General features: G+C 40.5%; 1 protein-coding gene across 2 annotated transcripts in view; it reads right to left on the bottom strand.

Moving 5' to 3' along the window:
* Positions 1-12071: 12071 nt before the first annotated feature.
* LOC112315958 (DNA damage-induced apoptosis suppressor protein) overlaps positions 12072-15784 on the bottom strand; it is a 43859-nt gene continuing 40146 nt past the window's right edge. For both annotated transcript variants that reach the window (XM_024572614.3, XM_053924706.2), the window contains one exon: positions 12072-15438. In XM_024572614.3, coding sequence (XP_024428382.2) covers positions 12856-15438 — 2583 coding nt within the window. In that variant the 3' untranslated portion in view covers positions 12072-12855. The remainder of the gene's footprint in view (positions 15439-15784) is intronic.

Here is a 15784-nt window from a genome sequence, read left to right as displayed (position 1 = left end):
TTATTTAGTATATTTACAGAGTTGTACAACCATTACCACTACATGTCTCCAGAACCACCATCCCCCCCAAAGAAACTCTATACTCGTTTGCAGTTACTCTCCCTCCCTCCTCCCCCAGCATCTGGCAAGCACTGCTTTACTTTCTGTCTCTACGGATTTGGGCTGTCCTGGGCATTTCACATACATATAATTATACAATGTGTGGTCTTTTGTGGCTGACTTCTTTCTAAATTTAGCATAATGTTTTCAGGTTTCATGCTGTAGCATGAATCAATACATTCTTTTTATGACTAAATAATATTGCATTGCATGTATGTATATACCACACTTTATTTGCCCATTCATCAGGTGATGGGTATTTGGGTGGTTTCCACTTTTTGGCCACTACAGATACGCTGCTGTGAACACTGCATTCAAGTTTTCTGTGGACATTGCATACACACGTTTTCACAGCTCTCTTAAAAGCAGGTAGTCTTGCAAATCAAGAGTGTGTGTTTATTTAAGCAGAACATCTTAAACTCCTACTTAGGTAATGCGACTTACACTCTTAAATCAATTGTTCACTTAGGAGACCCCTAAATAACAGCTAACTCTCCAACATGTCCATAAGAATTTTTCCATGAGCCTATTATTTAGCTACGATAATCATTTTCATGAAGACTGCTTCAGTTGTCATCATACAGAGAATTTCTACAGTCCTTTCCATTGTTTCAAAGGACAGCTACAAATCATGCTGGAGAGAAGTACTCAATCTTTCAGGATTCCATGAAAGAGCACCTTTAATACACATTTTCCTTTACATATCAATTGTCTTTTACAGTTTGGATTTTTCTTCTTGAAAAGGGATTGAAAAATAGCCAAACCACCTGACTGTCCATTGTAGCTTGTGTTTATGATTAAGAATTATAATTCATGCTGATAGTCAAAGTAAAAGATGTATTTTTTGTGCAAAGGATGAATGTATCAACAACTATTTGTAACAGATTTTTAAAAATCATGAATGGAAATTGCTCTCCCATGTACTTGTACATAAATAAGTATTTCCTGTTGCCCACACTGGGAGGATATGCTATCAGAGTATATAAAAAACACATGAGCTTTAGGTACACCACCGTCTTTCAGCATGACACGGAACATGCTCTGGACTTGGCCATCTGGAGACCTGGGTTGGTTGATTCTCTTAACTGGCTAGCCTGGACAAGTCATTTAACATTTTGCACCATGGATCTCTCCTCTGTAAAGTAAGGGGCTATACTGAATAATCTTTATGGCCTCTGAGAATACTAAATAAGATTGCTATATTCAGGATGTGAAAAGTGTGTGTTATTTCTAGTGGTGAGAAAGATGCTTTATCCAATGATATCTTGGAAGTATCAGTACACTAAGAACAAGGAGTCAAATTCTAGTCTCAGTTCTGACACTGAGGAGCTGTGGGACACTACATATTTTCAATTACATATTATATGGTGGTTTTATATTCTTTAGAGATATCACTTAAGATATTATCCTTCATTAAGAATGAGACTACTTACTTATCACTAGGAAGGCATTCATTTGGCCATTCATTTACTCACCATATACAACAGGGCAGGTGCAGGAATCTGTGTTTAGGTGTCCCCTATCTCCACTGTAGTGGTCATGGATTTTCACTTTTTTTTTTTTTTTTGAAATTCAACCCCATCCCAACTCTTGTCTCACACCCTCTGCCTTGGGACATGCATTTAAAAGACAAATGTCTTATGAAAGGATATTCAGCATCACTAGCCATCAGAGAGATGCAAATTAAAACCACAATAAGATACCACTTCACACAGGTCAGAACTGCCATTATAAACAAATCAACAACAACAAGTGCTGGCAAGGATGTGGAGAAAAGGGAACCCTGTTGGTGGGAATGCAGACTGGTGCAGCCACTATGGAAAACAGTATAGAATTTCCTCAGAAAACTGAAAATGGAACTGCCTTTTAACCTGGCAATTCCACTGCTGGGATTATACCCTAAGAATCCTGGAACACCGTTCAAAAGAACCTATGCACCCTGATGTTCACAGCAGCATGATTTACCATAGCCAAGTGCTGGAATCAACCTAAGTGCCCATCAGTAAGTGAGTGGATCAAAAAACTGTGTTACATTTACACAGTGGAATACTATGTAGCAGAAAGAAAAGAGCTCTTACCCTTTGCTACAGCATGGATGGAACTGGAGAGCATTATGCTAAGTGAAATAATCCAGGTGGTGAAAGACAAATATCATATGATCTCACCTATAAGTGGAACCTAATGAGCAAAACACACAAGCAAGCTAAATATAACCAAATACACTGCAATAAAGAACAAACTGACAGTAACCAGAAGGGTGGGGAGAGGAAGCTAACAAGGGAAAGAAGGGAAAGGGTTGTCAAGGAACATGTATAAAGGACCCATGCATAAAGCCAAAGGGAGGAAGGATTGAGGGTGGGTGGGAGTGGGTGGGGTGGGGGAAAGTGGTAGCAGGAAAGGGAGACAACTGTATTCGAACAACAATAAATAAAAGTAAATAAATAAAAGAAATAGCTTAGGTTAAGCGTACAGTGCGGCACGGAGCACGGCAAACCTAACAGGATGACACGGGGACTAAATCTATGACTTTGGCCTCCCTGGAATGGTGATTTTCAGTTAACTAATAAGCACAGGCAATCTGTAACCTTAGATGTCATCATATAACATTTATAAAATACTGGGTTTTGCAGAATCATTTACTATAACTTTGTTATTGTCTACAGCTTCTCTGCAGTGTATGAAACTTACTTTTTGCTATTTTAGCACCTTCACTAGGAGGATGTTTGCAGAAATTTCTTTTCTGAATTTAGACACGCTGTGGTTTTAAGTGTCCTATTAGTGTTGAAGCACAGGAACAGTTTTTGTAGGTCAAAGCTGATTAGATATTGGCAATCTCTTATGATTCTAATATGACCTAGTAAGTCATAAACATCAAAGACTGGGAGACAAATACCACTGGCTGGAGGAGGAACTCTTACTGTTACATACTTTCATTCTACATTGTTTAGTTTTTTGCCACTAAGGAAATTTGGACAAATAATTTCACCTTGCACATTTGTTTTTCCATTAGTTACATGGGAGAAACCGCAAACTTGAATAGAATTTTTAAATGCTTATTGATGTACAAATCATTACTGATCACTGGAAGTAAAATGTAAATGTGGTTTATTCCCGAATTAGGTACATGTTTAGATTACTGTGCTTCTCACTGGGTACTGTAATGCTTCAGACACTCAGTTCCTTGGCAATATGGAAATTGGTGTTTTGAAAAACCTTGATGATCATTATCATTAATTGACTCAATTACTCCACATCTACTACCCACAAACTGTGTCTGATATATGCTATCTATATACCCTCAAATACACCTGCAGCTGAAAGATGAAAACTGGAGCTATATTTAAACCATACCATGTGCCTGTGCTTTTGGTCAGGTGGTCACCTCTAAATATTTTAAGAACTGAAATATCTTATTTCCACTACTTGCAGGAAACCACATAAGACATCCTATCTACATGTTCACACCTAGAATGTACTTGGGCTTTCCAGACAACACTCATGTTTTCACATCCAGGTGAAACAAGCTTAAAACACAGGCTAGCCTTTCTTTGATCTTCAGGATCAAACCATAAGATCTAAAAACTGTATGTGGCTGAACATTCTACAAATTTTATTGATGCTCAGAAGGGGTGAGGGAGGTCCCTGTGACTTCTTTCCAAAAGGGCACTAACCCCAATCAGGAGGGCTTTGTCCTTATGACCTAATCACCTCCCAATACCATCAAATTGGGGATTTTGTGGGAGGACACAAACATTCAGTCAACAGTACATGGTGTCTTAATTAATCGGGCTCATCGGCTACTCAGAGTCATAGGTTTAATATCAGAGTAGCCATGCCCACTTCCACTGTGTTATATATGAAGGAAATACCCCATGGCATTTATTGACTCCAGCGAATTTAGTCGTGTCCATTCAGCCTGTTCAAATTAATATTTGTTCAAACACTTTCAATCAATCCCTTCATCTGCTACCATCCAAACTGCAAGCCCTGAGACAAGTAATCTGGTTAAGGCCTGCTGAATTATGGCTATTTTATCAAACACTTGAACCTGAAATTTACATCTTCAAAGAGTGGAAAAATGCTTTTCCAGCTACTGCTGATTTTGGGGTCTCTGTTTCAGTGACCTTGGACAATATCTATTGTCATAATATTTTTGTTCGATTGATTTTGTAATTACAGATGCTCCTCAACTTACTACGGTGTTAGATGGGAAACCGTTCCAAGCATGGGAAATGTGGCCCAGACCCCACTCAGAAAAGCCAGTGGGGAGCGGGGTTCGGTGGGCAGAACCCATGCCCACAGATAGGTTCTCCCGTGGGGAATCAGGCCTGCATTGTATCTAGACCACTATGAGGCTTGCTCTTGCTAAAACTCCCTCACCCTGAATTGAGGCAGCAAATGTTTACTGCTGCGTATCTTTAAAGTAACTTCCTAAAATCTGAGCTAAACCTTCCAAGGATGAGTGTAACCAGCTTAACCACTTTTCCCTTTACATTTGCAAATGTCCTTCCTCTTTTATGTAATTAGCAACACCCTCTCCTTTGTTTGCCTAAGCGAACCTGTGCATAGTAAATGAGGATCATCCTCAATGTAATGTGCCCAGAAAAGCAATAAAAGCCTGTCAAGGCAAGGGTCAGGGCGCTCTCCTCTTGAGAGAGTGGCCTCGCTGTCCCTTTTCCTCCACAGGACTCGGTAGTCTGTGTGTATTTGTCTATTGCAGCCACAACACACGATCCTGCGGGCCGGGATCTGCATCAGTGTATATCTCAATAAACCCATGGTTAGCTGAAAATATGCATTAATAAGTAAAAAATGCATTTAATACACAATCTATTGAACATTATAGTTTAGCCTAGCCTACCTCCCACATGTTCAGGTAACTTACATTAGCTTATGTGTGGGAAAAATCATCTAACCAGTGCATTTTGTAGTAAGTGTTAAATATCTCATGTAACTTACTGAATGGTGTCCAGGAAATGAGGGCAACACAGCACACTTTGGAGTGTTGGCCGCTCACTCTCGCGATTGAGGCTGACTAGGAGCTGCGGCTTGCTGCCACTGCTCATTCTCACGAGAGAGTATCTTACAGGGTATCGTTAGCCCAGGAAAAGATCAAAATTCAAAATTCTAAGTATGGTTTCTACGGCATGCATGTCACTTTCACACTGCCATAAAGTCAAAAAATCCCAAGTTGAAACGTAAATCAGAGACCATGTGTATTTTGATAGCCTAAGCATTTATGTTGTAATTTCTAAGGTAAAAAGAAAAAGAGACAGCATTTAACCTCCAAACCCACAAGGAAAAAGAAATGACAAAAAAAAACCTAACAAACAAACAAAAAGAACAAAAGAAACATTAAATAGGATAAATAGGAAGTATGAAGTACGATAAACACAAATCTATGTATAGATGCACATTTGCACTTTTTTTTACTGTTGTTCTGGTACAGCTGTCCCGCCTTTTTCCCATTGCTCTCCCCTGCCCCATCCCCCTCACTCCTACAGTCAACCCCCCTCTATTGTCCATGGCCATGAGTCCTCTATTTGTGTTCCCAGAAATATATTTTAATCATTGAATTGTAGACTGTAAATTAGTGGACTGATGTTCCAGTTAGAGGACAAAGGCTGTTGAACTGGACAACAAAACAAACTCCAACTATATGAGGCTTATACGGAGCACCTCTAAGACATAAAGATACAGAAACACTAAAAAAGAAATGAAAAACAAAAACAAAAGCCTCTTGAACTAAGATGGAGGTGTAGGTAGACACATTGCGCCTCCTCGCACAACCAAAAGGACAACAACAATTTAAAAACAAAAAAACAACCAGAACTGCCAGAAAATCGAACCGCATGGAAGTCTGACAACCAAGGAGATAAAGAAGAAACATTCACCAGACCAGTAGGAGGGGTGGAGACAGGCAACTGGGGTGGAGGACTCGGGGCCACGCTGCCGCATCCAGAAATGTGGCGGATTGTGGGACAAACGCGGACGGCCAGGCTGTAGCTAGCAGACCCCGAGGCCCCACATTCGCGCATGGATAAACCAGGAGGAACGGCAGAGGAGCGAAACAGACCACGCAGCCCAGGGCTCCAGCGCGGGGAAATAACGCCTCAAACCTCTGATTGAAAACACCCGTGGGGGTTGAGGCGGCAGCAGGAGAAACTCCCAGCCTCACAGGAGAGTTCCTTGGAGACCCACAGGGTCCTAGAGCGTGCACAAGCCCACCCACTCAGAAATCAGCACCAGAGGGGCCCAGTTTGATTGTGGGTAGCGGGGGAAGTGACTGAAAGCCGGCAGAGAGTGGAGCAAGCGCCATTGCTCCCTCTCGCCTCCTCCCCCAAGTACAGCGTCAGAGCGCAGCGACCAGTGTTACCCCGCCCCGGGGAACACCTAAGGCTCTGTGCCTTTACATAACAAGCAAGCCAAGACAAAAAAAAAAAAAAAAAAAAAAGATGGCCCAAATGAAAGCACAGATCAAAGCTCCAGAAATAAGCAGCGAACAGATAGCCAACCTATCAGATGCACAGTTCAAAACACTGGCAATCAGGAAGCTCACAGAAATGGTTGAATGTGGTTGCAAATTAGATGAAAAAATGAAGACGATGCTAAGAGAAACAAAGGAAAATGTACAGGGAACCAATAGTGATGCAAAGGAAACTGGGACTCAAATCAACGGTGTGGATCAGAAGGAAGAAAGAAACATCCAACCAGAAAAGAATGAAGAAACAAGAATTCGGAAAAATGAGGAGAGGCTTAGGAACCTCCAGGACATCTTGAAACGTTCCAACATTCGAATTATAGGGGTGCCAGAAGGAGAAGAGGAAGAACAAGAAATTGAAAACTTATTTGAACAAATAATGAAGGAGAACTTCCCTAATCTGGCAAAGGAAACAGACTTCCAGGAAGTCCAGGAAGCTCAGAGAGCCCCAAAGAAGCTGGATCCAAGGAGGAACACACCAAGGCACATCATAATTACATTACCCAAGATTAAAGAGAAGGAGAGAATCTTAGAAGCAGCAAGAAATAAGGACACAGTTACCTACAAAGGGGTTCCCATAAGACTGCCAGCTGATTTCTCCAAAGAGACCTTACAGGCAAGAAGGGGCTGGAAAGAAGTATTCCAAGTCATGAAAGGCAAGGACCTACATCCAACATTACTGTATCCAGCAAAGCTATCATTTAGAATGAAAGGGCAGATAAAGTGCTTCTCAGATAAGGTCAAGTTAAAGGAGTTCATCATCACCAAGCCCTTATTATATGAAATGTTAAACGGATTTATCTAAGAAAAGGAAGATAAAAAATATGAACAGTAAAAATGACAGCAAACTCACAGTTATTAACAACCACACCTAAAACAAAAACAAAAGCAAACAACTAGAACAGGAACAGAACCATAGAGATGGAGATCACATGGAGGGTTATCAATAGGGGAGTGGGAGGGGGAGAGAGGGGGGAAAGGTACAGAGAATAAGTAGCATAAATGGTAGGTAGAAGATAGACAGGGGGAGGGTAAGAATAGTATATGGAATGTAGAAGCCAAAGAACTTATAAGTATGACCCATGGACATGAACTATAGTGGGGGAATGTGGGAGGGAGGGGGTGGGCAGGATGGAGTGGAGTGGGGGGGGGAATGGGACAACTGTAATAGCATAGTCAATAAATATATTTAAAAAAATGTTGAAGATAAAAAAAAAAAGCCTCTTGCAAATACTAACCAAACAAAGCTGACATAGTAGTGACAACAATTAGATTTTAGGACAAAAAGTATTAACAGTAATGAAATGGGGCTTTCATGATGAAATTTTCAGTCCATTACAAATTTATAAGATTAAATTTATACCTAATAATAGCCTCCATATAAAATAAAAATTGACAAAACTAAAATGAGAAATATATACATTCACAATTATAGAGGGAGATTTTAAAATCCTTCTTTCAGTAATTAACAGAACAGGGGAAAGATGAGGACATATATAATTTGAGCAACTTGATTAACATATCTAAGTATACACACACAAATTTCTCTTCCGATAACTGCAGGATACATGTTCTTTCCACACACACACGAAACATTTACAAAACTGACTAGACTGGACCACTAAACAAGTGTCAACAAATTTCAAAGGATTGAATATAAAATCCTTTCTGGTTTTAAGAAACACATTTGTAAAAAAAACTCGTAAGTCAAAGAAACCATGTGGAAGTCATCACATATTTTGGCCTGAATGACAACATAAACGCTACCATACAAGCTTGGTCTCAGGAGGTTTAGAAAACAGACTTCACTTTAAACAGCTTATGGAGGGTAACTACAGATGAATGAATGAATTCAACCAGTGTACATATAGAAGGGACTGTAATACAACACTAAATTAAGGCACCATCTTTTTATTAAAAATTCTGACTTTTATCTTTTTTTCCTCTAACTCATTGACATTTAAATTTAAAAAAATTTTTTTTAAGATTTTATTTTTAGAGAGGAGAAGGGAGGGAGAGGGAAAGAAACATTCATGTGTGAGAGAAACATCCATCAGCTGCCCCTTGCATGCCCCCAACTGAGTACCTGGCCCACAGCCTAGGCATGTACTAGCTGGGACTCTCACCGGGTGACCCTTCAGTTTGCTGGACAAGCCACACCAGTGAGGACAAGGCACCATCTTTTAAAAGGCAGGCAAATAAGGAGACAGTCAAGGACAAAGGGGGAGATTCTGCAGCACCTTTGAGACCTGAGTAAGCAGGGATCCTGCCCCAGACCCCACACTTTAGGGACTCTTGTGCTTTAGTTTGCCTTCTTTAAAATTTTATAAATCCTCCTCCAGTTCGTAAGTATTAGAAAGGCATCTCAAGCCTGGATTTGGTCCCATGTGGGACCTGGCTGCCAGATCCCAAACTCTCTTGAGAGTTTCTAAGTCTCACCTTGGTGCCTGAAATAGGTGTCTTTTCTCTCCTTGGACTCATGCTTGGTGTGGACCAAATGCCCCAGGGAGTTCTGGGTCTTGTGCCCACAGAATGGTCCTGGGTCTGAGGAGTGGACCGTTCTCACTGGCTGAGCAGTATTTCCTTCACACAAGAGTATGAAATTAGGCTGCCAGAAAGGTGCCGATGTGCTTTTAGGTGACTATCATATTGGACCTGGTATAAATTCGGGGGTTCTGGACTACCAAAGGTGTGTGTGGGAGGGGCTGTTAATTGGCTCTTAATTTTCTTCACTCCATTTATAATGCTGCCTCCAGTCAGTCAGACCCCTAGGCATGTGAGGGTGTGGCTCACAAGCCTGGTGACTGTTCTCTCCAGGATTCAGCTTAAGGAAGTGTTGATGAAGGAATGGTTGTTCCCTGCACAAATAAAACCACTCTTCTTGCTCCACCCATGGGTCTCTTGCCTTCTCTTCCCGAGTGTGGCCAGGAATGCAGTAATTACATTCAGGCTTAACACATTCAGGAGGAGACATGGTGAAATACATGTTCTATGCTTATGCTCCAAAAGTCCAAATGGTAAATATAATGACCAGAAAAGAAATTAGTATCTACACTTTACTGCAAACTCTGGGTAAGACTTTCATTTTTGGTAATTACCAACAAAGTTTTACCTTTAAGAGTTACTGGAAGCCAGTCATCACAGGCAGTGAATGCAGCATAATGAGTAATGATGTCACCAGCATCAAAAAAGTGGTGTAAGGGAATTATGGAGAAAAGACCCGCACAGTTCAATACAAACAGGTTCTTTAAGAGTGACGGCATTGTGAGTAGGAACAGCATTACTCCTCTTATTGCAGTGGGGATGTGAAATTAGCCAGAAACGGCACATTTGACAGTAAAGACCATGAGACTATTTTCTAGGCTGAGCAAGAGATGGTGCCTGTATAATATAAAAAAATCTTTACATACACTGACTGAACAACAAACATACACCTTTTCTCTATTCATTATTCTAAATCTTCATTGACAAACCACTTTACCTTACAGGAGCCCATAAACTTTACAATAGATTTTTAAATTAAATTGTTTACATACACAAGGGCCCTGCAAAAGAAATATCTGCCCTGTAGGCAGCCCTGGTCAAAGCAGAGCAGAAACCAAGAAACCAGGAACCGTGAGAATGGTACACTGAACACAGAGGAAATACAGAAATAAAATAAGGAATGGCAACTTCATTGCATGTGAGTTAGAAAACCACTGACGCTATAGCCACTGAAGGTGTGGGAAAGAGAACACATCAGGAAGTCGAATAGTGAATTGTGTTAAAGTTGACAGAAACTATTTTTTTAAGACACTGGCTACGAACAAGTGTATTAACAGGGAGGTAGCATGGAGTATTACATGGACTAAAAAGAACAGTAAGTATAAGGGACGCTAAACCACTGAAAAAATTCTTGACTATGTAGTGATAGAAGGAAAAGAAAACTCATTCAACACCACTAGTAAGAGAAGTATAATACTGACTCTTTACTGTTAAAAAAAAAAAAAAAAAAAAAAAAAAGGCTTAGTTGGTTGGGAGTGTCGTCCCTGTAAACCGGAAGTTACCTGTTTGATTCCCTGTCAGTGCACATGCTTGGGTTGCAGGTTTGGTCCCCACCCCAGGTCGAGGGATGTGTGGGAGGCAACTGATAGATGTTTCTCTCTCCATAGATGTTTCTTTTCCTTTCTCTCCCTTCCCCTCTGTTTAAATCAGTGAGCGCGTCCTTGGGTGAGAATAGGCAAAAAAAAAAGTAAAAAAACAAACAAACAAATGCACCTTTACAGTGGAGAGATCTAATGGGCAACATCTTATTTACAGGAAACACTGGGGAATAAGAGAGACAAAGCACAGCTACTACGATGAAACGAGTGCATAAGTGTAAAATGTAGGGTATTCTATACAACAGTGGTCTGACGTGTTCACAAAGTTAATGTGGAAGAGAGTAAGAGCTCTAGAAAAAGAGAGAGGAGACATAATCACATACCATGGACAAACCTTAACAAAATCTCAGTTCAACATCAACAATTATAAGACAGTTAGGGATAAGCAGAAACATTTGAATATGAGCAGAATATTAGATATTGGAGAATTACTGTTATTTTTCTTTGGTGTGACAATGATACTGTACTTATGTAGTTAAAATCTTTTAAGGAAATTTATGTTGAAGTATTTAGGGATGAAATGTCCTATCTGCAGCTTAAATTCAAATGGCTCAGCAAAAACTGTATAGATCTAGACAGTATATTAAATGCATATATGCACATATGCAAAAGGCAGAATGTTAAAAATAATTGAATCTAAGTGATATGTAGAGATGATATATCATTGTAGTCCTTTTTTCTTTTAAGTCTTCTGTGTTTGTAAATTTTCAAAATGCAAATTTGGGGACAAAAAGAGAACCAACAGAGTGAGAAGGTAAAGATGAGTGTAACTGATTAATAGCCAAATACTAGAAAGTTCAGCACTAACTAGAAGGTGTGCATCATTTTCTGAGATTAGAGGAAAGCAGCTGTGGGTGGGTACAGATATAGACAAGTGGGTAGGTATGGATGTGGGAAGTTGAGCAAATTCCAGCTGATCTCACTCTTCTCCATGAAGGAGGAGGCAAGAAGAGTAGCAGTAGGCTGGTGGCATGAGGAGAATGAAGATTTGGAGTAGCTGCTGTGGGGAATGGTAAAGGGAGCTGAACAGAGATAGTTAAGGTTTCACAGCTTAAGGTTTATTAGCTGAGGTGCTTCTATGGACTTGAGTGTCTAGAAACTACTCCTGATTTTTGCTCCTATTACCACTTCAAGCTTATCTTCAATCACAGAACTTACCAGGTACCAATTGTTTACTCTACTAGACCACAGGTGGCAAACACAAGGCCTGCGGGCCAGGTCCGGCCCTCCACCTTGTTTTATCTGGCCCGGCACCTTGTTTTTACCTGGTGGTAGTACCGAGCTCTTGCTTAACTGTTAAGGAGTAGTTACACTTACACACTCCGAACATTCGGCCCTTTGAAGGCAACCACAAGGCTGATGTGGCCCCCAGTGAAAATGAGTTCGACTCCCCTGCCACTAGACCCTGAGTTTCTTGAGGGAAGAGGCTTGACTTTCATCTTTGTGTTCCCAGCACTTCGAAGGTACTAAACACACGGTGAATATTTATTCAATAAAATAGTGACAGTTTCACATTGAACTCTGAATAGTAAGTTTTTATTGACCTTTCTTCTTATCCCCAGGCCAGATTTTGCTGGATTAACTGCTTCTCTATCATGATCCCATAGCAACATAAATGTTTGTAATACCCACTAAAAACCTCTTTCATTGCATTTGCTGCATTTTAGTGCAATTGTCTGTAGTATGTGTCTTACCCAGTAAAACCAAACCTTTTGAGATCAGTAATCTTATAGCTTGGTATCACAAACTTGACATAGTAATCGGTCTAACACAACAGGTATTTTCTGAGCCGAACTGAGCTGAATGATTAGTGACGATTTTAAAATTTTGCTTCACAAAGTCTTTACTTCTGAATGTACATGTGAATTTAACAAATTTTAACACACAAAACTAACAATATTACTAAAGTATAATTAAGAATATAAAGTGCCAAATTATCTGAATCAGAATAGTCTGGATAAAATACAGGAAAACAATTGCTTTACAAACCTTTTAAAAGATACAACAGCACCACTTTTCTATTCGTGTCTCTTTAAGGGTTAGCAATATTAAGAATGCTTTCCATGCCAGTGCAGGCAAAAGTTTCCAAACAGACTTATCTTTAAAAGTTCAGCCATTGGGGTAGGTGACATTTTATGAAAACAATTCAGGAGACCAAGCGCTTTTAGTTTCAGGCACTGAAGGTGGATCATTTTCTGAAAATGAAAGGCAACATCTGACTTCTGAACAAGAACCAAGTCCCAAATCTGACCCTTTGGAAATCCCCCCTGAGTGTGTACTGTTACAGTTAGGAGTTTTCTGGTCTGTAACTACAGATGTAAACATATCCTTTAAATTTATCTCCTTCTTAATTAAACGTTTATTGCTTCTTTTTTTGATATGATTCAGTTTCCTTCTGGCTAATGTGTTTCGATTGGGAGATTGACAGGCAGCAGGGCATTTCCTTAGACCCATGGCTTGGAATCCAAGCCCATCTGAAAGGAGTACTTTTTTTGTGGTAGGAGGGACCCATTCATCAGTGTCAGATTCAAGGCACTCAGCAGCAGGACAGTTTTGGAAAACCTCTGGTTGTGTAACACCAGATATAACCAGGCTTCTGGATTTCTGACTGGGTGTTTTTGTATTTTTTGGACAGCTGGGAGTGGCTTGCTGTGCCTCATTTTCAGAGGAAACCCTTGTTTTTTTATAGTTAGCATCAAGATCTGAACAAAAGGCAAGCAATTTCTTGAAATCCCCTTTCGTCCCATGAACTCTTGTTTGGTGGAATCCTGCAACAGGAGTTGACTGTGAACGTGGAACAAAGTCTTGGCTATCTTCAAAATCGCTTTCTGAATCTGACGGAAAACGTGAAGGGCGTGTTTTTGGGTACATGGAGGCAGGCATGGTTTGCAGGGATAACTTATGTGAAGACTGGCTGGAGTTTTCAGAAAGTGATCTCAGTGAAGAATCAGATTCTGTATGATGACTTTCGGGCAGAGACTGTCCCCATTGTAACAGAAGATCCTGTGATTTTTTGGTGATCTCTGTTGCAATGTCCATTTCTTTTGCACTATCATTAAACAGATCAGCAGAAGCATTGTAGCTACCTTCATGACCAGGAAAATAGGTTTGTGTTAAATTATTATCGATATGTCCACAAGGCATTTCTTTCAGTGTCTTTGCACTTCTCTTTGGACTGCTGCAGAGAGCTTCTAAGGGATACGTAAGTTTCCTGCAAATTGTAAGACCGTCACCTTGGTTCTCCCGCCACCTACTACATTGTTTATTTTCTAAGTTGCAAAGGTCAGAAACATCATTATACCTCCTAGAACACAAAGTGGTCAGCTTTTCACTTGTTTCCAAAAGTGATTCCTCTCCACATCCATTAAAATATTTGATAGTGAGACAAGAATGGTCACTCCCTGGAGTACTGCATGTAACTGAAATTGCAGCCCTATGGGGTGGAATTCTGGTAGACTTCATAAGAGAAGATGATGTTCCTAAACCTTTTGAAGATGGAAACAGAGCTGACAGACAAGTGTTTGGCAAGAAATTTTGAGAAATATCTCTTCCACTTGTACTTACAGAGACAGCCTCTGCTGGGTTACATGGTCGTGACTCTTTTCGACCACTAGGAGTTGGATTTGCTTCAGAGTGGGAAAGCAAGTTATCTTTGCCGGAGCTTGGTTTGACTCTTGCTTGTGATGATCTTAAAGCTATGGGTGGGGTATGCAGGGGTCCAGTAGTTCTCTGGGGAGTCACAGGTAAACTACCATGGTCTGCATGTAATTTTTCGATGCCATTGTCTAGACGACACTTCTTATTGCTGGCATCTGTCTGGGTTACAGCAATCTCACTTTCGATAACTTCCAGAAACTTGTTCAAGCTTTCAGACAATGGCAGATCATCCCAAATCTTGGGGTCATAATCCTGGGAGCCACCAGCTATGTCTTCAGGTCTGAGTGATAAAGGTGCACAACACGTACGGCTTTCCTGGAGGCTCAGCGGGGTATTGACATCTTGATGCTGGTGACATGTTAGCTCGTGCTGGGAATACCTGTTTTTTATTTCCGCTGCACTGAGGAAGGATTTTGTATTACTTGGCTCACGAGGCTCTTGCATTTTCAAGGGGAATAAATTAGAGCCAGTAATTCCAATATCATGCCGACTGCTGCGAACTGCACTTGGCTGATTAGCTGGTAGGTCAAGTTCTTCACCCAGCTTTTGTGCTGTACTCTTTTCATCCATATAGGAAACAAGGCTCCATGAACACTGAATGGCTTCATGGCAACCACTGGAACCAGTGGCCTCTGCCAAGGAAATGCACTCTCTGTTCTGGTGAAGAGTATCAACGACCTTGCTTTGACCTGAAGCTGAAATATTAGCATCATCTGTTGGCTGTGAAACAATGGAGGTGAGTTCAAGTGATGGCTGCCAGAGTATTAAAAAAGTATCTCTGCCATTGGACTCACAAGAAGAAGAACTGCTGTCAGGGCCGCACATGCTGCTGAGATCACTACTTGAGTGGCTACTAGGTGTCTGGGAGCCACCATGAAGTTTCCTGAAATCAGAAAGCCGCAAAAGCTGCCGGAAATAGTCAATGACCGTGAAGCCTGCAACACCCGGGTCTGGTAGGACCATCTGGCAAGCTACTAGCTCTTTAATGTCTCTCCTGCCGCCAGGGCACTGTTCTAAGTTACTGGAATCTGAACCTCGCCCGTGCTGGTTTTCAAAGTTCTGTGAAAGAATAAATTTAAATGAGAATAAAATCGTCTTTCTTTGACTAGATTATGAAACAAAGATTTAAATTAATTTCAATTCCTCTAGTTTCATAGGCACAGTAGTGTAAGAGAAGTAAACCTTGGGATAAAGAGACTTGTATTCAAATCCTGATTCTAACATTTATTAGTATTGTGACTTTAGCCAACTTATTTAACCTTACTGAGTCTTAGTTTTCTCATTTCTAAAATAAATATTAAAATGCAGGATTATTGTATTTGCAATACGGAAAACTGTAGTGCTTAGCAAATAGTAGTTGCTCAATAAATGTAGCTCTTATATAATAGTTCTCATTAGCTTCCAT

Source organism: Desmodus rotundus, chromosome 5 (genome assembly GCF_022682495.2).
Source record: "Desmodus rotundus isolate HL8 chromosome 5, HLdesRot8A.1, whole genome shotgun sequence".
Classification (NCBI taxonomy): domain Eukaryota; kingdom Metazoa; phylum Chordata; class Mammalia; order Chiroptera; family Phyllostomidae; genus Desmodus; species Desmodus rotundus.
The sequence above is the reverse complement of the archived record's forward strand: the minus strand, read 5'-3'. Positions and strand labels throughout refer to the sequence as shown.